General features: G+C 44.3%; 1 protein-coding gene across 1 annotated transcript in view; it reads right to left on the bottom strand.

The window, feature by feature from the left end:
• The window catches only part of CSMD2 (CUB and Sushi multiple domains 2), a 490,403-nt gene that overhangs the window by 232,068 nt on the left and 235,396 nt on the right, over positions 1–22,939 (bottom strand). The window contains exons 8-9 of the mRNA XM_054999125.1: positions 17,916–18,037; positions 6,085–6,188 (exon numbers count right to left, since the gene is read on the bottom strand). Of these exons, the coding sequence (XP_054855100.1) occupies positions 6,085–6,188; positions 17,916–18,037 (226 nt within the window). The remainder of the gene's footprint in view (positions 1–6,084; positions 6,189–17,915; positions 18,038–22,939) is intronic.

Here is a 22,939-nt window from a genome sequence, read left to right as displayed (position 1 = left end):
ATCTGGATTCCCATGGAGCATCTTGTTCTACAAAAATGCATGAATTTTTAAAACAAATTTATCTTCTGTTTTAGTGTCCTCTGCTTCCCGCCCCCCCTGACAATTTCCCCTTTTTAACAGCTAGAAGGCAATAAACACTATTTTCATGAAAAATCAGCTCAAGGAAAGAACAGTGGCCCTGGTAACTACAGACTGGCAAAGTGTGAAAACAGTTTTGTTACACATCCCTGGAACTATCATTCCCATGAACCCCCTGACAGAGGGGAACGTTGTTGTGTAAATATACCCTAAGATCTGTGTGTGTTGTAAAGTCAAAGAGAACCGCAAGATGGACCTGCAGTTCAGTAAAGGAAAATGTTCAGTAGTGTAATAATCCCAGCCAGCCCTTTGGTGTGTTTGATTAAAATACCTCTTTTTCAAAGGGTGTTTACCTTGAAGCCTTCAAGTTACAGAATCACTTCATTTAGCCAAATTAAATCCCCATTGGTCTCAACAGGATTTTTGCTGGCATAGGGCCTCCAGAAGGGGAAGTGTTTCTTGTTAATCTTTTGCAGGCGGGAAACCTCTCTCTCTTGCTCTCTCCCAGGCATGCTGAGCGCTTCGTCTCAATGTATAATGCATCCATCTGTCCATCCATCTTCAAATAAAGACCGTGTCTGGTTACTACTTTGTGCCGAGAGGGGAACCCATAACGGAATTAGCCTCCTCCATAATTCAGTCTTGGCGTAATCTAATGTACTTGTTTTCCCAGGCAGTTGGTTTAATGTAGTTTGAACGATCGCTTATTATATGCATTTGCGGCCTCAAGGTCATCCCGAGCTTCTGTTTGGACTGGAAAGCGTTAGGGGGCTACCTTCCTCCTTTTCCAGCAGCATCAAATTCTCCAGAAATGCCAAGAGGAAACAAACCATGTGGGCTGAACAAACAACAACCTGCGCTGAGATTTTTAAGCTGTATGCTTAAAAACTGATTCAAATGTAGCCTTGTTGTAATAGAGGAGTCCCGCCTCTTTTCTACTCCACAATTTAGAACTTGGACTGCTTATTACTGATCTCTGTTATTTTAAAGACATTCAGATTATAGGACCAGGCAAGACTGAAACTCAGAAAGAGCTACGTGCCAAGCCTTCAAAGAAAATCACTAAGACAAACTTAGAGAAATTCTTTCTCAGACACAAATATGGCCCTCTGGGGCAGATGGATGGGCCTCAGTGACAGGACATGATGTCATGATGTCATCACTTCCCCTCCACTGCAAGTGGTACTTGATGAGCACAATGAGTAGGAGAAGGTAACTTAACTGGATTATGTCATGAAATACATTTTTTCATTTATCTGTTACTTGGATAGTTTAGACCAGTGACGCAAAAATATCTCTCCACCATGTATAATTTGGGGCATCTGGAGTACTGAGCATCACCCACCTACCAAATCTCACCAGATGAAAGATTTGTGTCTGTGCTACTAGACAGACAGAAACTTTGGAGCATCATTTATTGGAATGTATCATTTTTCGTGTTATAAGGGATGTATGGATTACTCCTGTTTTCTGTGACCATGGACGATTCCTCACATGTTGGATAATGCACTTTCAATGCACTTTATCAATCGTTTGAGGTGGATTTTTTGTTCCGCACACAAAAAAAATCCATTCCAAATGACCTATAAAGAGGATTGGAAGTGCGTTATCCAATGTGTGAGGAATCGGCCAATGAAGTGTTGGCCATACCAGACAAGGAAAAAATACTTCTGGAAGGTGTGGACTTCAGAGTAATGCTGGCCATTGGGGGGGGGGCTTATATTTTTAAATTCAAAGGATTTTAAGTGTGGTAATGTCAGGACATTTTAAAATGGTTTATTTTGTATATTTTTATTTTTGTAGTATTTAGTGCGGCATTGCTTGAGGCCTGTTGGCCAAATGAGCAGTATCATTAAAGTGAGCAACTGGTCTCTAGTAGTTACAACTGAGGTATTGAGGCGCTTCTGTAACAATCCTTAATGCAAAAGCTGCACATGCATTTACTACAGCCAGACAGCCCCCACCCACCCATTTATTATGTATTCTGCATATGTGAATTGCCAAGGGTTTTGTTCCCTTTTAGAGTTTCTCTGAGGTTTCCTTAGGTCCTTTTCATACAGGTTCTTTAGCTTATGAAGGCAAATAGATTTTTTAAAGGTTTCAGACACCTGAAGGGTAAAATGCTGTCCTCCTGCAGCTAATGAAGACTTAATCCAAGTTTTCTAAAAACTGTTTGATCTGATTTTTTAAAAAATCTTTAAGCTATATGAAATCTTTAAAAAAAAATCCATTTGCCTTCAGAAGCCTACCTGAGTTAAAGAGCCCATATGAAAGGCACCTGAAATGTACATGTTTTGCTACCCATTAGGTTAGGAAAATCTTTAAAGACTTATCTGTGGACTGAAGCAAAGCCTCCAGTCTAAACCAGATGTATGTGCTTTAAACGAGAGAGAGAGAGAGAGAAAGTAGCAGGCAAGCTGCAGAGTGCTTTGTGTCCTGGCATGGAGACAGTGTGCACCCAAGGGTTGTCACAAGTTTGCATTTGCATAGATGGCATTCTGGTATGTGGGATGTAATTCTGGGTAAACCAAAAGAGAAATTCTCAAATTTGAAACTCAACAAAAGTCACTTGAAGGAAAGAAACACTGCCTTGTCTATTTTATGTGGAAATAAGCATTTCCATTTGCAATCCATTCCCCTCTCACACGTATTAATTTTTCCTAAAATAATTTCTTAATAGGCTTGCAATATAGTCCTGTACTTGCTCTGAAATCCCACTGCACTCAATGGAGGTTCCTCCCAGGTAAGTATGTGACCCTGTGCACATTTACTTAGGAGTAAACCCCTTAAATTCAATGAAACTTAAATCCTAGGATTGGGCTGTTACTAAAAAGTGCCCCCTCCCAAGTGAAATGATAATCTTTTATTTGATGCACAGCAACACAATGGTATGTATATAAGTACGATGAAGATAACACGGGGGAAAAATTAAATTTAAAAAATCCTGAATGCAGTTTGTTCCTGTCATGTTACTTTTAAAATAACTTATTTATCCACAATGATTTATTTGTAGAAAGAGCAGGAAAAAAGAGTTTAATCCACTGTCTCTGCCCAATCAAAATGTAAACATTATGTGAGGGGGGATTTATAATGCGTTGTCGCTGACACGCAAACATTGTTTTTGATGGCTGAAGATTCAAAACAAATCAAGGAAAAGTGACATCTAGAGCAGTCGTAACAAAAAATGTTAACAGCAGTGGGTTCAGATGGAGAATACATGGAATAACAAATGTCTGGGTCTGCCCCTCTGTGAGAGAAGGGAAGGAGTGAAAAACAAAAACAAAGTACAAGAAGGTATATCAAAAACAGAGGTGTATTGTAAACTACAAATTAAAAATGCCACCTGAATCCACAATATGAAAAAGAATGTGATAAGCATACCATTATAAAGAACATCCAATGTACGAATAACAAGTGTGGAAATATACAAGAAAATGGACAGTATAAATGTATAAATATATAATACGTCAAAAATGAGTTTAAACACATGCCAAACTGGTGGATTTCCAGCCTAACTCCATTTCAAGTGAATTTTCATCAGAACATTCCTGTTTTATCCTGTTTATTCAGATCATTTAAAATTTTAAAACAAGTCACCAATTCAAAACAAGGAAGGAGCCAAAAAAGATCTCTTGTTCAGGCTGTGTAAGATGGAAAATAACATCAGCCGACCCAGTTGTCGCTTAAAACACACCCCTGTTTTTTACATGCCTTCTTATACTTCTGTACATTGCTTTTGCATTCCTTGAGGGCAGTTTCTTCTTGCTTTCTCAGATGATAAAAAGCAACCACAAATACATGGTGTTTTTCTGTATGTGATTTGCACTGCAGTAACATTTGGGTTGCAGACGACAAGCACCAGGGAGCAAATCCAAGGTATAATATAACTACAAATTTCATAACATACTAATCGAATTAAAAAAGCAAATTGAATTTAAAAAGAAAACACATGTCCCTTCTGCTCTGCGACTCCATCAAGGTGGACCAAAGCTGCCCGTTCCAAGGAGAATATTGATGAGAGAGAAATGGGGCAGGATCCCCAGTATTTGCCTGCAGAATAGATCAAAGGACCAGGCCAAAGGGCTGCTTTACAACCAGATTGCTCAGTGGCTCGCAGCCATGCCCACAATTCCAGCACTGTGCCATCCCTGTCTTCCTTCAAAAGTTCCTCAAAACCCACCTTTCCTGGAAAATCTTTCTCTTCACCCCTGAAACAAAGCATTAATGAAGGATGTACAACAAAATGTGGACAATTTCATCATTTGGCTCTTTTGTCTCGCTTATTCTTCCACTTTCTGCTGTGTGTTCCCCTTCTCAAAACCTCCAATTGCATCTGTCATCGCCAGCACTCAGATTTATCTAGCATGTTCATTGCTCTCTCTTTCTACACACAAGAGGATGCCCAGCAATACCAAGTTGCAATCCATTTCCAAACTTTGCATGCCATCTTATTTGCACGAATGATGTTACAAAGTCTTATAATGGTGGGGGTTCAGAGTGGTAAGACCAGAAGTACGGTCTCAGCTCCTTAGAAGCTGAGCACAATCCAATACCCAAGTTTGGGCCCGGTTTGTAAGGAGCTCAGCTCAGCACCAGACCTCCTATTTCTCAAACTTAATCTGCATAAAAGTAGGGGAGATGATAACGAGGAGCCCCCATATCTATACGTATCTGCCTCACATCCACAGGCATTCATTGCCACCAACAACAGTTGTGTTTGATTCTTGATGGCTCAACAGACTGAAACGGGGAGAACTGTAAATGATATTCCAGGGCTCCCCTGTGGCAATGGGATGCTTCCAAGAATATCCAGGAATCTCCACTGCTGCTTAGATGTCTACAGACTTAAACATGACCTCTCCCCTGCTGCTAGAGAGGGAAGCACCTCACTAACCACGATTGCTCAGTTCCTCAAAGTATTGTAAGCTACTAATTAGTCCCCTTCTCAGGTCTTGAAAAGCTATTTCTTTTCATGGCCACTTCCCCATAGTTTCTGAGCCAAGATGCAGCCTTGCGTGTTTGGTTGCGTGTTTGCATGCCATGACATGCAAAAAGCAAGAATCCTGCACAATGTGTATGGCCGACCAAGGGCAAGAGAGTTTTTGCTCTCATCATTAAACCAAGGCTGGATTCAAGCAAAGCAGGAAATGGCTATTAGGAAGAGGAGAAAAGGAGGCTTAGACACTTTATATGTAAATAAAATAAGAGCACCCTATGCTTTCCACCTCTCTGTACATCCGCTGTTCCTGATGATCACCCCTTTCCCAGTACTTGCCAGCTCTCCTAATTTCAAATGCATAGATAGCAGGAGGAGCTGTGGCTCAGCGGAAGAGCCTCTGCTTGGCATGCTGGAGGTCCCAGGTTCAATCCTTGGCATTTCCAGTTTTAAAAGGACCAAGCAGTAGGTGATGCAAAAGACCTCTGCCTAAGATCATGGAGAGCCGCTGCTAGTCTGATAACACTGGCCTTGATGGACCAATTGTCTGATTCAACATAAGGCAGTTTCGTGTGTGTTCAGTGCAAGGTATCACAGCCTGATTCTGAGCCTATGCCACATCTCATTCATTACACAAGGCAGTGCCTGATATAATGGCTAGCAAAAGATGGCACGGTTCCAGCACCCACTGGGAATCACTGGTTAAGGGTGACTAGAGATCTCATGCCATTGCTCAGCACTTCATGAGAACTAGCAACGGGTTGCCAGGATGCCAAGACAGGAGAAAAGGCACGTTCTGCCTCCACTTCCAATTATTTATACTTTTCTGTCGGGCCCAGAAGAACACCCCACTGTTCTTCCATCTAGACTGGCTACCATTTATCATGTATTGCAAGCCCATGATCTTAGCACCTCTGTCCCAAAGGAATGACTAAATAACATCCGATTCCTTTTCCATGCCAACAAATTATTCACTGTACAAAAGTGAACTTAAGCAGGCTGCCAAGACCACCAGAGCGAGTGCAGGGAATAAGATACACCAGTGCGACCCACAAGCATGACCTACTTACACGTAAAGCACGCTCTTCTGGTCACCAACTTGCCCTCCATCCCCCACGGTCAGGGTGTCATATCCTCTCTCCAAGTCAAATTCTTCAAAGATGAGTTTGATGACCTAGTAAAGATGCACAGAGTTAGCATGGAAGAGAGAATGCCTGAAAAGTTGGGGTGGAACCAGATTTATGGGAGAAGTGGACAGAAGGAGAAAATGCCAGTGTGGAGTACTGAGCTTGGAGGTAACATGCCCCTAGGAATTTCAGATCCCTACTATCCAGGTGGCAGGGAGCAAGTCACAACCTCTTGGGCCGTTCTATCTCATATAGTCATTGCACCAATGGAACTATGTGCCATGAATGGTAAAGGAGCAGTACTAGAGAAGTGATTAGCTATAACAACTGCTCAGGAAGACAACTTGATTTAATTTCCTCCTCTATATACACAAGCTACACATTCCACTTAAATCAACAGTGTTGGGTTCCATGCTGAGCAAAGCAGCTCCTTGACTTGGACTAGCCTGCAGCGACAATAACCAAGGGTGACGAATGTATGAGCCTACAACCCGTTCTCGTTGTTACAGTCCAGCTTCAAGTGGAGCATTCCCTGGAGTACTGCCAACACAACAGAGGACCCTTGGACCTGCTTGCTCCAGGCTGCCAGGGGCCACCAGAGCAGCAGCCCACCAGGAATGTTCCTAGTAAGTTCGAGAGCCAGTTCGCCCTTGTCAGTCATGGAAGAAATCTGCCAGCTTGGTTGGCACCCTTGTCCTGGTGCAAAAGATGAAGCAGCTGTTAAAAGAAACATTACCAGGACAAGTGTACTCAGGTAATGCTCTGCATAAGTTTACTGTGGATGGCTGACTGACCACTGCAGTCAGAAGGAACGGAGACCCTGGTCTTGTCTGTTTGATTTTTTAACTTTATACCCTACCACAGAGCCACCAGGGCACCTTAGTTAACTTAAACTGATTAAGGACTTGCTCATTTCAATAAACAGGAGTTTATTTATTTATTTGATTTGATTTGATTTATACCCTGCCCTTTCCACAGATGGGCTCAGGGTGGCTAACAACATTAAAAAAATACATTAAAAGTCACAAAACCATAAAATCAATAATAATTTTTAAAAAGTCATTAAAATAGTCCAGGAGCAGGCTATTTAAACAAATATTGGGAGTCTGTATATGGGCATAGCAGATTGCCGAGGGCAGCCCCAGAAAAAGTGGTGGTCTTAGATGGAAGAAGGAGGACACCCGCTGGCACTCAGCCAAAGGCCCGGAGGAACATCTCCATTTTACAGGCCCTGCGGAATTGTAACAGGTCCCGCAGGGCCCGGATCTCCAGCAGGAGAACGTTCCACCAGGCCGGGGCCAGGGCAGAAAAAGCCCTGGCCCTGGTTGAGGCCAGACAGATGTCTTTCGGGCTGGGGACCACCAGGAGTTGCTTGTCTGTAGAGTGCAACATCCTGCAGGGGACGTAATAGAAGAGGCGGTCCCGCAGGTATGCAGGTCCCAGTCCGTGAAGGCTTTAAAACCAAGGCATTTATTTATTTGTTTATTTATTTATGTCATCTATAGTCCGCCTTTCCTACTGATACTCAAGGCGATTACACAGTGTGAGTTTAGTACAGTCAATATCAGGAACATTTCCATAAACAATGCCATAGGGTAAATAGATACAAGTTCACAAAGACATAGCATTAGTAGGAATCCAATACAACATAGTGGTGAGGTCTATGGTTCCTAACTCATTAGCGGATTATCTGAGATCTCCTTCCTACAATACAGCTCTCCTATCTGAATAAAAAGCCTTTTTGAATATTTTTTTTAATGTCGCCTTGAAGATGTTTTCCCAGCATCGGTTTTTGCAGACTACAGACTACTGCAACTGATGCATCTGTTGAAACGAGCTCTAGCTCATGAAAGGTTATGTTGGAATAGATCTTGTTGCTCTTTCAGTTACCAGACTCCTGTTTGTTTTCACTGCTATAGACAAACACGGCTGCCTCTCTGGTTTCATTCCAGAGAAGGTTGTATCCAAGACTTTCATGGTGGATTAGGCCTCAAGTTAATCAGCAGGAGGGGATGATGCCATCTGGAGCTTCAGCCTCAGCGGCCAAGATATCTTGAAGTAGCCCTAGAACCAGATCGCCCCTAAGATGACCAAAGTTGCACCGCTGGGATTATTCAAAGATCACATAAAGAAAAAAGGCAGGCATTTGTAAAAATGTCCTTAGACTGTTAGCAAAACAAAACAGAATGTTGATGGCAAAAGTTTTGAATTGGTTAACTGACTAGCAAAGATTGTACTATATTAAACTGCTTTTATTGGCTTAGGAGACCACAAGTTACAGATCCAATAATTTGTGGATTTCACAGAGTGGGACAATTCAACCTCCCTGTCTCACTGCAGCCAACTGAGCCCTCCCCTCAAATTTTCTTCAGGGGGGATCAAGCAGACCCTCTGGATCAGCATATGAGGTAGGAAGGGGGTCTGCAGTAGAGATGGGCACGAACAGCAATACGAACAAACAAAAGCCCAATCAGCTGTTCACAAACAAGCTGTCTGTGAGGCCCCATTCTAAACGAACAGGCAGTCATTGCAGGCCTCGTTCATTGCTGTTCGTCAAGCCAGACAGTCTGGCACCTGCAATCAATTCCCTTGGCAACTTAGGCTGGGATTGTCTTAACTCTGAACTCCTGCTGTTGCCCTGGAAACCCCAATCTAAGCCCAATTTTGCTTGATAGGCAGGTCTTCCTTTCAAGTGTGGAGCTCCAAATTTGTTACAAGAAAGCAAAGACCATGGGGGAGGGGGGCTCCCAGCTCTGGCTAGTTTTTGCAGACAGTGGAGAGGGAGAGACAGCTGCTGTTGGCATTTTGATAGAGAGAGTGCATTGGAGCTTGAATTTTCTCTCTGTGTGGTGGGATATGGATCTACCCCTTCAGGTTCCAGGGCTGCTGCCAGGCTCTGGGGCCAAGCTATTATTTATTATTAGTACCTTTCCTGGTGCCTGCTCAGGTCAGGTTTCTGGGAGTGGTGCAGTAGGGATCTTGACTGAACTTGGATGATGGCTGGAGGAGAGCCTGCTGGCCCCCACAAACATCCAACCACAAACATGTTCGTGAGCAGTTCATGCTTGTAAGTGTTCGTGAGTCCCTGTTCATGGATGGCAATGAACAACAAACATCATGTTCGGTTTTTTTTCTGTTCGTGCCCATCTCTAGTCTGCAGTAGGAGAATGACATCAGCAGAAATCGCCATACCGCCTTATAAAGACTTAAATGCCATTAACTCAGTGATTGTGAAGGGATGCTCACAAATGCATTTTGAAAGAAGTTTTTTTTAAAAAAATAATGCAATAGATATTGACAGACTGCAAAGTATGAAGACATAATGCAGTGTTGCATTGATTAGTACTGACTGTTCTGATAGTCTTACATCTTGTAATAGTAAAAAGGAGGGGGATTACCGAACAATGGCAAGGTGGGGAGTTGCAAGGAGGGTCATGGCAACGATCTCATCTATGCAGTGCTTTGAGTTCCCACCATCCCTTTGTCAAACAGATCCCGTTTTTGACTCAGGCCTTAGATTGCGGAAAGTCGCAATGTTCCTTTGACCCTACCAAGCTTGGCCAGAATGAAACCTCACTGGCTACTGAAGCCCACTGGAGAAGACCTTTTAGGATTTATGTCAGGGTGAGAAGGGAAGGATACCTTTACAAATAACTGGAAAGCCATCTTTTAAAAAAAAAAGTCAAAGCATTTCAATAAGTATTTCTTCCATTGACTTCTTTAAAATATTTTAATCGGAATAAACTGTGATGCAGACATTGTTCCCTGCTAACTTGTGTCTTCACTCTTTCTTGCATCTTTGACTTGTGTTGTGATGGAAGTATCAATCTTGATACTACGCTGTTTGCTTTAATGATAATCGGTGCAATAGATATTTGGAAACAAATAAGGCTTTGGAGTACAGCAGGAAAGGTTGTGCCGGGAGGGGCACTGGCCATCTGCTCATGTTAGATTGCAGGTTTCTTGCTCCCTATTCCTTTATCTGCATTTCTCTTTAAATGAACAGCACACCAATACTATAGCTGAATAACATGTTCATCCCTCTCAAAAAACAACTCACGGTTCTAAAAACAGGCTATTTCTGAAAGTGCCTCCAAAAATGCAAGGCCACCAAGGCTGGATGTGTACCATACGGTTGGGATTATCCAGGTTTAAGGAAAGGTGAGACCTCTCAGTCGGTGTGGCAAGCTGCTCTGGGCTGCACAGTAGGGACACCAGCCACTTTGGGTCACGTCCTGCTTGCCAGTGATGGTCAGGCTGCCAATTTGTGTTTGGTTGCAGGAAGAGCAGCCATCAGCAGCTGACCTTCAGCTGACTTGGTTTCTGATCTCCTGCTAGGGAAATTTTTCTCTGTAGACAGCAAAGATTTTTTTTTTTTAGTATATGGGGGGGGGGTCAAGAAGAGAGTCCCTGCTAGGGTTGCCAGGCGAAGCCAAGCCTGGTGGGGTTGATTGAGGGCAGGAACATGGGGAGGGGGCATCGCAAGCATGGTAATGTCACTTCCAGGGAAAACCCAGAAGTGATGGCAGCAGCTATAGGAATTTCCAGAAACTATGGATTTATCATAGAGTTTCTGGTGATTGCTAGAGGTACTGTTGTTGCTTCTCATTTCATCCTGGAAGTGATGTCATTGTGCATTGGACACTAGTGAATCTCCCCATCTTGTTTGGAGTGGTGGTAGGCAACAAGAGCTTGGAGGGGGGGGGTCTCCTGACCGAACTGGGGGCTTGGCAGCCCTGGTCCCAGCTGATTTGCTGGAAGTTGACTTCTTCAGATCTCCCATTCTGGAGAACTTTTTTTGCCTCCCAGACTTGCTGAGATGCAACAAATTGGGGAGGGGCAGAGGTGCTGAGCAGAAGCCCAGCCTCTTCCCTCCTCCCCACCCAAAATTGTTGGCTTGGGCTTCAGAGAAAAAAGAGAAAGCAGCCTTTTCACAGTGCAGAGATTAAAAACACTGCATCGGCCCCTGCCCAGTTTAGAAGGGGAGGGGAGAGAAACAAGTTCTTTCTACCCTCCTTTTAGCAATGTATGCGCATAAAATGCTGTCAAGTTAGAGCTGATGAACAGAGATGTTCTGCCATTGGCTGCCTCTACATAGCAACTTGGACTTCCATACTGGCCTCCCATCCAAGTACTAAACAGGAGTGACCCTGCTTAGCTTCCGAGATCTGATGAGATGAGGCTAGCCTTTTGCAATACAGATATTAAGAGTGTTGCTTTAGTCATTGTGCAACCTCTGCTTCTGTCCAAGAGGCAGCTGAAAACATAGTGTTTAGCAGCTCTTCGAATTGCTTGATGCAATACAAACATATTCCTGATCAGCTCAAGGTTTGATCATGAGTGTAGAACAAAGTCAATTCATCTGCCAAACAGATGTCTTGAGAAATTTGCCCCAGACCTACTGTGAAGTGGAAACTAGACCTAAGCATCATTTCTTTGGACACAGTTCAAATATCTACCACGTTACCCCCCCCCCCATGCACTTCCATTTTGTTTCTGAAATAACATTATTGGGCCCAGAGTGGAAGGGGAATCCTGGCAAATATCCCTATCAAACTGGCCTCAAAAAAAACCTTCCAGTGTTTTTTACAAGCTCCCTATATTTCAGACAAAAAGATTCTGCTTCAGTACAATTGAAACACACACAAAAGTGTTAGCACAGAACAAGTAATTACCTGTCAATTAAAACTAGTGAACACATAACATGTTGTACATTTTTTTTAAAAAAAATAATACTCGTTATTTAACCTCAGACACCAAATAAAAGACTGTTTCCTAAATGAAGATAAAGAGGCAGGGCTTTTTTTCAGGTGGAATGCGGTAGAACAGAGTTCCGGCTCCTCTTCAAAATGGTCACATGGCTGGTGGCCCCGCCCCCTGATCTCCAGATAGGGGGGAGTTTAGATTGCCCTCCGCAGCTGGCGGCGCGGAGGGCGATCAGGGGGCGGGGCCACCAGCCATGTGACCTTTTTTGCCAAGAGTAATTTAAATTTTTAAAAACGCCCCCTTTCTTCCAGGTGACCCAAAGTGACATAATTGTGTGGTCCTGGGAAAGTGCGTGCACTTTGCGCATGCGGTACCAGGGGCACCACCTGCCGCCAGGAGTTGACCCCTGTGCTGGCAACTCACTGAGTTCCACCACCTCTTTTCCCAGAAAAAAAGCCCTGTAAAGGGGTTTATATTTATTCATATATTGGGGTGGGGGGGACAGAGAGTGTAACATCATGTAGCTATCTCAAAACCAAATCTTGTTCAAACAAGGCTGTGCCCTGTATCTTTACCTATATCTTATTGTTATTTCCAAAGATGTATAGTCTAATGTGCTAACTACAACTATGTATCCACCTGTGGTAAAAATATTGTTAAAAACCATGTAATGATAAAATAATGTAATTAATCGAAAGAACAAAGGGTAGTTAAGCGGCACACATCATTAGTTAAAGCAGTCATTCAAGTAAACTGCATTTTAACGAGTCTGACCCTAATTAAACAGCTAATTACATTTTAGTACACTGTAGACCGTAACCTTGTTGCATAGAAACAAGCATCCAGAGTGCAAGATTTATATATTCTTTCCTTCTTCCCTCCCACAACCTCCCCCTTGACCTAGATTTATTTTTACTTTTAGTTAAAGGTTGAAAATTATTTAATGAGTCATTAAATAACAAGAGACCTTCTGGCAAATACAGATAAATGAATAGCATTCAGTTTTTAAAAGTCATAGAAAACAGACTGCAAAGGCAAAGCGTTTCATGAGATCTGCTAAATTAAGTGAGATTGGTGATGGCACGTTTATAAAAGTCACTCAGCTGGAGAGTAAGCTTAGAACCTACTACATGCAAAGCCCGTGTGGCTCCCCCCCCCCCCCCGAGCTGTGACCCACCCCCATCTCTGCTGTTTCCCACTTGGTTCGTTACCTCCCCTCATTCAGGAAAACAGTGGCCAGTAAATGCAGTCCCCACTAGGAAAGGTGAAATATGATGTTAACTTTCAGTTTTGGGGGTTCTTTAATATTCAAGGAACCCAAACTCTTCTCTCCTTGAGTCCATTTCTCGAACGTCTATGTCCAGCTGCTCCAATGGATTTTAGATGACAGCTGTAAGCTTGTGTTAATTTTAATCGTATATAACATTATTTGCTTTACTGATCGATAACATGTTTTCTGATATGTAAATTGTGTCAACTGTTGTATAATTAATTATTCAGTCCTTGGGGGCAGGGAACAGAAATGAGAAAATCTGAACTGCAAATTCCTTTAGCCTTCGTTTCTAAAATGACCTAATGGCAGTGATCCATGGCAACGGTCACCTCCAGATTTGACTACTGTAAGTCACTCTACGCGGGGCTTCCCTTGGGTCTGACCTGGAAATTACAGTGGGTCCAAAATGCTGCTGCACACGTCCTTACTGGTGCTCCATATAGGGCACATATTACTCCCATTTTGCAGCAGCTGTGTTGGCTGCCTTTGGAGTTCCAGATAAGATTCAGTTTCAGTTTTGATCTTTAAAGCCCTTAGTAGACAGGGACCAGCATACCAACGGAACCGTCTCTTACCATATGTACCCTGGAGAGCGCTGAGATCAGCTGCTAAACACCTAGTGGTGGTCCCTGGCCCCAGGGAGGCCTGTCTAGCCTCGACCAGAGCCAGGGCCTTTTCGGTCCTGGCTCCAACCTGGTGGAACTCTCTATCAGTGGATACGCAAGCCCGCTGAGATTTACTATCCTTTCAGTGGACCTGCAAGACTGAGATGTTCTGCCAGGCATACGGTTGAGGCTGGTCCAGCAGTCATCAGGAGAGCCTCCCAGCCAGTCTCTTGTCAGGGGGGCCATCTGATCATCTGGCCCCCCATATGACCTGTAATGTAATCTGAACAGCTTGTTCTCCCTCCTTCGTCCCACCCTCCTGTGTATCATTGTCAGGGGTGGGTTGTAGAGTTGCTGTCTGGGAGCGGTGTTTTATGAAATGTCGTGATTTTACTGCAAATCATGTTTTTATTGCTGCAACCCAACCTGAGCCTGCTTGTGGGGAGGGCGGGATAGAAGCCCAATAAACCAGCCAACCAACCAAATGTGTAATGTAATTTGGAGCACTTCAGTATTATCTAGTTTAAAACCACTGACTCAGCCTCGACCAGTCGTTCCAAGTCCTCAGGATAGCAAAGACTAGTCATCATCTGGTGAGATGTCGATTAAAAAGGGGCTTATCCCCAAACCCTGAACAGCAGGGCTTGATATTGGTGTCTATTTTTTTCCTTTCAAACTTTGTCCCAACAGCTACGATTTCTGCCTCAGCTTTAAAGAACCCAATCAAACTCTCCATGTTCAATTCATGTCAGGAAAAGTGATTCTTTCTTTTGCACCCCTAGTTCCTCATCTGTATTTTGAGAGGGGTATATGTATCTCTAATGGGCATCTTCCAGAGGGTCCAGAGTGTTAGCTTTTGCAGTCAAAACAACTGATGTGCTCTGGTACCTTAAAAATGAACGGCTTTATTGCATCATATACATTTGTAGAGCCAGAACTCATGCTGTGAGTGTCACATAACATAAAAACAAGGGACATAACAGATTGCTCAGCAACCCAATAGGCAGGTGTGCTGTATTACTATGCAGAGTGCTGAGGAATAAATTGACAAGATTCTGTAAACTAACTTCATCCTTCCAGAGAAGGGAATCAGGATTCTCACCTGCCCATGTATGGCTCACAGCTCCCCCTGCCCCGACACACACACACACACACACACACACACACACACACACACACACACACACACACACACACACACACACACTTCCGAGCACAGGATAATATCTTCAAGCAATAAGTTTCTGCAATCTCTGCAGATTCTAGCGAGAGCAGACAAATGCTAAAAGGAATTGATTTGTTTTCCACTTTCTTCTCTCTCGCCTGCTCTTTCCCTCCTCTACTCATCTGTCTGAGAGGAGAAGAAGCCCAAGGGAACCCAAGGAACATTCTCAGCCATTTAAACACCGGGAAAGACATCGGGCTGCAGCCGCGGAACAGCTTCTCGCATTAACAGCAACAAGCTGAGAGCAGTAACAAACGGGCGCAGCTGTGCTTGCTCGAAATCCATCAATGCAGTTTTTCGCCAATCATCTCATTCGTGGAAACAAGGACAACAGCGATGGTTGGGGGAGTGGGTATGCAAGACATCTAGAGAGCCACTTCCCATGCTGCTGCTGGGCATCGCAGCAGCAAAGAAATCCCAGCAAAAGACCCAGTGTGATCTCTCCACGCTGATTTTCTGTGGTTGTTCCTCTGGAGTTGCCAAAGGAGGCTGGAGTGGCAGGGAAGGAAAATGGTAGCTTTGCCGGATCATTTTGAATAAGAAGAATAGTTTTATATGAAAATTTGAGTACAGTAGCACCTTAAAGACCTACGAGATTTACAGGATATAAGCTTTTGAGAGTCAAGCTCCCTTTCCCAGATACAAGGGAAGAAGTACACCAACTTGTATCTGATGAAAGGAGCTTGGCTCTGAAAGTTCACACCTTGGAAATCTTGTTGGTTTTGAAGTTGCTACTGGACGTAATCTTGCTCTTCTGCTGCAGACCAACACGGCTGCCCACCTGAAACAATTTTTATATAAGGGACTCCTTCAAATATTTGATGCCCCATCTGGAATTTGAAACAGGGCAGCTACACTGTAGAGAGCAGAATAGCTGCATTGGGGAGCGCCAGCGCTGCAACACATGCGGCTGCTGAGGGTGTATTTTCCCTTACAGAGGAAGTCTGTTTTACTCCGCAAGGTCTCCATTGCCCCCATCTACTTCGGGTGCACCAGAAACTCCCCCCAGCCTATCTACCCTTTATTCCTTGACTGCCTTTTTTGCTCTTTCCAAAGTGCATCTCCACAAAGGAGAACAGCTCTTGTGGCTTCTGCAAACCAAAGGATATATTTCCAAAAAGTCCTCATGCCAAATCTGGTCAAACAATTACTGATTTCATTCACTAAACATAGATTTTGCACTAATAAGAAATTGGGTGTTCTAAAAATAAACATGGTGGCAATCTGGTCAGGTCTCTGAGTTCTGTGCAAAAAAAAAAACCGGCATTGAGGGAAGCTGCATTCTGCACCCTACCAGGCAAACTTTGCTCATTGTGCATGATTTATTCTACATTTCTGTTTACTACTTTATATAAATTATTCAGTGTCTACCAGTAATAGGGAGGGAAAAGGAGCTACAGAAGTGCTAGAACCCACCCACTCCTACCCTAAATTTCTGGAAATCTGAGTGTTGAGACTTCAGCAAGTATCACTCATGTAAGCTTAAGAATGTATTTGAAGCAACTGTGAGTAGAAGACATGGGAATTTTGTTTTGTTTGTTTGATTTAGAATCATAGAATCATAGAGTTGGAAGGGGCCATACAGACCATCTAGTCCAACCCACTGCCCAGTGCAGGATCAGCCTAAAGCATCTCTGACAATTTGAATGTGTGTGTGTGTCTGTGGAGGGGGACTACTCCAGCTATAGGGGGAAGGCATGAATACCTCAAACTGCCATCTCTGGAGTCAGAGAGCCAAGCTACAAGTGACGAATGACACTTGCCTGGCAAGTGAAGAGACTCACGTGCATTCCTCCCTGTTCACTTGCCATTCACTTGCGCTCCACTTGATCAAGTGGAGCGCAAGTGAATGGCAAGTGAACAGGGGGGAATACACGTGAGTCATTCGTCACTTGTAGCTTGCCTCAGAGACTACTGGTCTGACTGACAATGGCTCTGCAAGGTCTCAGGCAGAAGTCTATTCCCATCACCTACTACCTGATTCTTTTAGCTGGAGATGCCGGGGATTGAACCTTGGACCTTTGGCAAGCCATGTAGATACTCTACCACTAAGCCATGGCCCCTCCTGCACGTCAATGGCAGCAAAGGAGACAGATAAAGAAGAACAAGATATGGAGCAAGGGCATCTAGGCAGGAGCTGCCTTTGTTAAGTATCGAGACCAAGAGTTTGAAGCTAATGCAGAAAAGCGACACCTCAGCTGGTATACAAGCTGCAGGGAAAGCAGGTGACACCATTGTAGTGGCAGGAGGGTATGGTTTTTTCCAGGATGTCTGGAACCCTTTTGAAGAATTTTTTTCATGCTATCTCTTTTGGCTTCTCTCAACCATTCTCAGAATGTTTTCTCCGAGCAGGAACCTTTGACTCCATCTCAAAGTTTCATTTAAGCTTTGTGCTGCTAAAGATTTCCAGCATACCCCTCCTGAGATATTTGATGACTGGAGCAAGCAGGGTCTTGTGTATACACTCTTTTCTCAGAAGACTATTTGCTATCTCTGCTCCAACTGACCAGCAAGTCCTACCAATACCCCAAGGGCAAATGCCAGCTCACCGCCTGAGCAACCACATAATCAGCCTTGCCAGCTGTTCTGTGTAGCCGTGCTCTCTCTCTCTCTCTCTCTCTCTCTCTCTCTCTCTCTCCATGGTACAGGGCCAGTTCTTGGTGCATTCCACCCTTGCTTCTGTATCACTTTATAAACTCTCTGATTACATTTCCTGCTTGATTGCATTTCTTGGCTTGACCCACCCTTTCTACTCTGTTGCTATGTTTTAGCCTTCCTGTTTCGAACATGATCACTGCACATTTTAACTAAGAGGGCCCTTTGATCCAGGGTGGATCTACTTTCTGCTCCTTACAAGGCACTCTGTAGTACCTGCAGGTCCAACTTTGCAAAGATCTGCCCACTGACTGGATCCCACAAAAGCAGATTATGTCCGGTCCCAGGGTAATGCATCCATAAGACTTACCTTGGCTGGGTTGACTGCTGTTATCACCCACACGCAGTAGGCATTGTTATCATATTGGACTGGATAGTTGGGAGATGTGATAACGCCACTGGGGCCTCGGAGGTACATGTCACACATTCTAGCTGTGGGGCGAAAAGGAAAAAAAAAAGACAGGAACATGTGTGGAGGAAATTATTAGTTTAGGCTGGGCCTTCAGTTGGGGACAAAGAAATAACAGACATAGAACTGGATCCCTTTGATCGAACAAGTCACGGGTATTTTCTATAGGATCCAAAATGATGGCTTTATGGCTACTGGATCACCAGGCTGAACACAGCAAAGCAGTTACCAGGGGCTCTAGGAAACCTTGTGGTTTTGTAGTCTCACCTGGGTTCCCACCCATGAGATGGAGGTCAGGATGTCACACACTTGATGAGTCAAAATTGATTACAAATAGGCTTGTCACAGCAAGACTGGACCCTTGTCCCCTTCCTAACCAAGAGCAGGTTTGCACAACTGTAACCCACCAGAAGAAGGCAGCAGTCCTGTGACTCAACAGTCCTCTAGCAGGGACACTGAAAATGGAGCTGAAAGGGGGAGAATCGTTCGGTGCCTGGCTATGATCTGTGGGGGGTGGACTACATGAAGGGTTGGCAAGCCACAAACTCGGCTTGAAGATGCTGCCTTAAGGCCAGATCGAACCATGTCCGGATTTTACACTTCAGGTAGAGTAAGGGCATGAGCAGAAGCACGGAAGAGGAAAATGGTGTCCCAACAGCCTGAGAAGTTTCACCAGGTTGAAGGAAAAGAAAACAAACAAAACAAAACAGAAAAAGAAAGAGATCAACAAGCCAAAGCAGTCCTTTTTGGAAAATCTGAGTTGTGCAAATTTTTTAGCACAAGTTTTGGATTCCCACCTACCCCAATTCCTCTCATGTCAATGGAAGGAATATGCCACCACTAACGGGATGGATAACAGGTTCCAACACAATATTGTGAAATAGTTAATTATTCATTTTTCAATTTTGATTTTTTTAAAAAAATGTCTTGCCACTGAATTTTAAAGTGTTAATGTTAACTTACTATTTAATAAACAGTTTTCTAAAACCTCTGTCTCCACAATCACATGCTAGAACACAAAGGGCATTTCTCCTTACGTGAATCACATGGAAACAAAATTCAACTTCACAATTAATTGAAGTGTCCACTAAAGATGAACAAGATGCCAAACTGTGCATGCAATTCTGCCCTTGTGGAAGTCAAAGAAGTGATTTGGTATGTGTTGTATACACCTGGCTAGGATGCAACTTTGTTTCTGCAAAACAGAGCAGAGGCCCCGGCCGGGCTGCTAAGTGAGAGCATCAACCAGACTGCAAGCTCTACTCTTGAGTGTGATTCCTTACAGCAAGAGAGCGAGATTGCCATTGTTGTGTTCTACATCTTATACTGAGAGTGATATGAGCCACTGCTGTTGTTCTGCCTTGTTGCATTCTGCCATTGTTATGTTCTGCATCCATGCGATTATTGTGCTCTGCATCTTACATTGCATCTTGAACTCATACTAATATAATGCCAAAGTACTGTATCTTATGCATTTGATATAAGTCACCTGAAAGTGTCTAGACTGCTAATATTAATTTCCAGAGGAGCAAGTAGCCTCTTTGTTATCTCTAAGAAATATGCCTTGGACCGAAGCTGCAGCCTTGATTGGCCTTGGACCGAAGCTGCAGCTGTGTACTGAAATGTATCTTTTCACAGGCGGGAATGATTCCACTCTGTACTTTGTCTAGACTAAACTACTTTGTTCCCATGTAACTTTTTGGATTTTCGTGCCTGAATGCAAACGGGCCAATGGGTGGGAGAACGTCCCCTATAATCAGTAGTCCTATTGTTTGAATAATCACTTCTGCCAACTTCTACCTATGAGTGCATACCTGAACTGAATAGATCTCTAAATAAAGTTTCTTCAACCAATGCACCTGTCTGCTTGCTGTGAGGGACTTGGGGATCTAACTGCCAGGGACTGCCACCCTGGGACTGACACTCAGGTTTGATTCCCTGCTCTGCCATGGGAGCGTGCTGGGTGACCTTGGGCCAGTCACATGCACTCAGCCTAATTTACCTCACAGGGTAGTTGTGAGGACAAAATGGAGGAGAGGAGGATGATGTAAGCTGCTCTGAGTCCCCATTGGGGAGAAAGGCAGGGCATAAACGAAATAAAATTTTATCCCTTTTATCATACTGTTTTTTCTGTTGCTCCAGCAGGATAGATTCTGCTGGATATAAGCTAAACTGTCCCACAGACCATGTTAATTTCTTATAGTACAGCACTTTAGGAGGGGAAATGAAAGGACTTGCCTTGTCCACAGAACCACCAAAAGAAACCAAAATTACTGAAGAGAAGCATGAGACAAAAAATGAGAGGGGAATGCTGGGGAAGGAAGAGTGCCCAAGAAAAGAGGCAGGTCGGCTACTGTTTAAAGAGTCACATGGAGATATCTGTATGTCAGGGAAGCTGCACAAAAGGAAAGGAGGCAGGATAAGCAGAAATCTAATGAGTAGAGGGGCCTTCATAGAACAGAAGGGATGTGAAGAGACAGAGCGAGAAAGAACGTAAGCAAGGCACAGCTATTTCAAACAAATGCTACTGAGAGAGTGGAGCTGATGAAGTGGAGAAATATGACCTACAAAAAAACAGAGAGAGGGGAACAGCCAGAGAGGTGGTGGAGATGGAAACTGGCACATACAACCCTCTTCTTCTGTCACAAGGGTGGTGTTGGTCACTGGAGAGAAGAGCAGTCAAACCCAGTCCTGAAAATGGGGAAGGGGAGGTCAATGCCAGAAATATCACATACATTGGATGACTGCTTAGGTTGGCGGTACACCGGGGCGGGGGGGGGGCTTCTTGCTACTGACTGTGGCTCAAAACAGACCCACACATGGAAAGGACACTTCGCTCTTTAGGAGCAGAGTTGGCACACACACATTATTTCGGCTGCCACTGATGAGAGATGGATGGATGCAGTCTGCTGGACTGGGGAGAGAAATACTAGAAGAACACATGCCTCTAAGCTTTCCAGTTTGATCTGAGTAACTCATCCATGTTTGCCGGGGTGGGGTCCACCGTGGCCACCCAAAAATGGGGTGCAATACCAAAGGCGAGGTAGTGATATGGTGAGGACCAGCCATGATCTGTTCTGGCACCTGCTGTAAACATAGTAATGCAAGACCACTGCTGTGCTCTGCAGGGAATGCAGTCAGAGAAAACTCTTGGTGAGGTTTAACCTCACCAGCATACAAGCCTGCCCTGGAAATTCTTACAGGTGAAGGCCCTCTCCCCCTTCTCCTTTGCTGGTCTATGTGGTTTTTCTGCTGCTCCCTCTTCTGGCCAGTGCTGAGTGGTGGTACAGCACAGGTTGAATTCCCCACCTGGCAGTCTTGAATTCTAAGGTTCAGACTCTGCTTGAACACTGATAGGAATGAATGGGAAACATGACTGGTTTCTGTTGTGGGTTTTCCGGGCTGTATAGCCGTGGTCTTGGCATTGTAGTTCCTGATGTTTCGCCAGCAGCTGTGACTGGCATCTTCAGATGTGTAGCACCAAAAGACAGAGATCTCTCAGTGTCACAGTGTGACACTATACAGCCTGGAAAATCCACAACAACCATCATTCTCCGGCCGTGAAAGCCTTCGACAATACATGATTGATTTCTGGTTCCTGAACTCTGGGCATGGGAATGGGGGGTACAGTCCAAATCAGATTCCAAAATCTCTAAACGTAAGAGAGGTGCTTGCGTTTGCAGCTCAGTGACGATTCACACCCCTTCCCAGAGTCTCTGACATCACTGTGGAAGCACAAGTCATACGCAAGAAGCCACGTGTCTGAAGCCACTCCCTAAGGGACTCTTATCTCAGCTTCACTGGATGTAAACCTCTCTAATTCGAAACACCAGAACCTTTAAGATTCCACTCCTGCCTCAGGCAAAAAAGCCAGAGATGGTGCTCTACTGCTCACTGGGAAAAAAACTTTTATCCTGAACGAATGGTTCAAAAACCAGGTCTCCAACCAGGCTGCCTTTGACCACAAGAGGTGGGGGAGCTGATCTATGCTGACCTCCCCCCAAATCAGAGAATCATGTAATCGAGTTCTAATTGTTACTTAGCTGGTCAACCTGTGTCAAGGCTGTACCACTTCAGACTGCGTATGAGGACTTGTGTGATGGAATGCTCCTCCACAGAAACAATTTCTACCACACAGAAGAGTGGTTTGTCAGGAGAAAAGTTAGGGGGGGGGGGAATCTCCTCTTAGATATGCTCATTTTTTATGTAGAGAGGACTCTTTATATAGTGGAGCTCCCATTGCAGTGTCAGTGGTTCATAAAATTATGCATGGGATAGACAGTGGACAGACAGAACATTTTCTCCCTCTCCCAAAATATAAGAACTCGGTTCAATGAAGCTGAGGAGCAGTAGATTCACGATGGACAAAAGGAAATCCTACTTTATGAATGATTAAAATGTGGAATTTGCTGCCAGAGGAGGTAAGGCTGACCACGGGCCTAGACAGCTTTAAAAAAGGATGAGAGAGATTGATGGAGAATAGGTCCAGGGCTTTTTTCCAGAAGAGGGAACGCAGGGGAACGGAGTTCCAGACCTCTTGAAAATGGTCACATGGCTGGTGGCCCCGCCCCCTGATCTCCAGACAGAGGGGAGTTTCGATTGCCTTCCGCGCCGCTGAGTGGCGCGGAGGGCAATCGAAACTCCCCTCTGTCTGGAGATCAGGGGGTGGGGCCACCAGCCATGTGACCATTTTCTCCAAGGACAACCCACTGAGTTCCACCACCTCTTTTCCCAGAAAAAAAGCCCTGAATAGGTCTATCAGTGGTTACTAGCCATAGTGACTAAAGGGAATGTCCACATTCAACAGTAGTAAACTTCTGAATACGACTGCCAGGAGGCAACTTCCGGGGAAGGCCTCGGCCTCTATGCCCTGTTGTAGGCCCTTCATAGTAACAGGTTGGCCATTGTGTGAGACAGAAGTTTAA

Source organism: Eublepharis macularius, chromosome 15 (assembly GCF_028583425.1).
Source record: "Eublepharis macularius isolate TG4126 chromosome 15, MPM_Emac_v1.0, whole genome shotgun sequence".
In the NCBI taxonomy this organism is placed as follows: Eukaryota; Metazoa; Chordata; class Lepidosauria; order Squamata; family Eublepharidae; genus Eublepharis; species Eublepharis macularius.
Note: the sequence above shows the minus strand (reverse complement) of the source record. Positions and strands in the feature narration are given on the sequence as shown.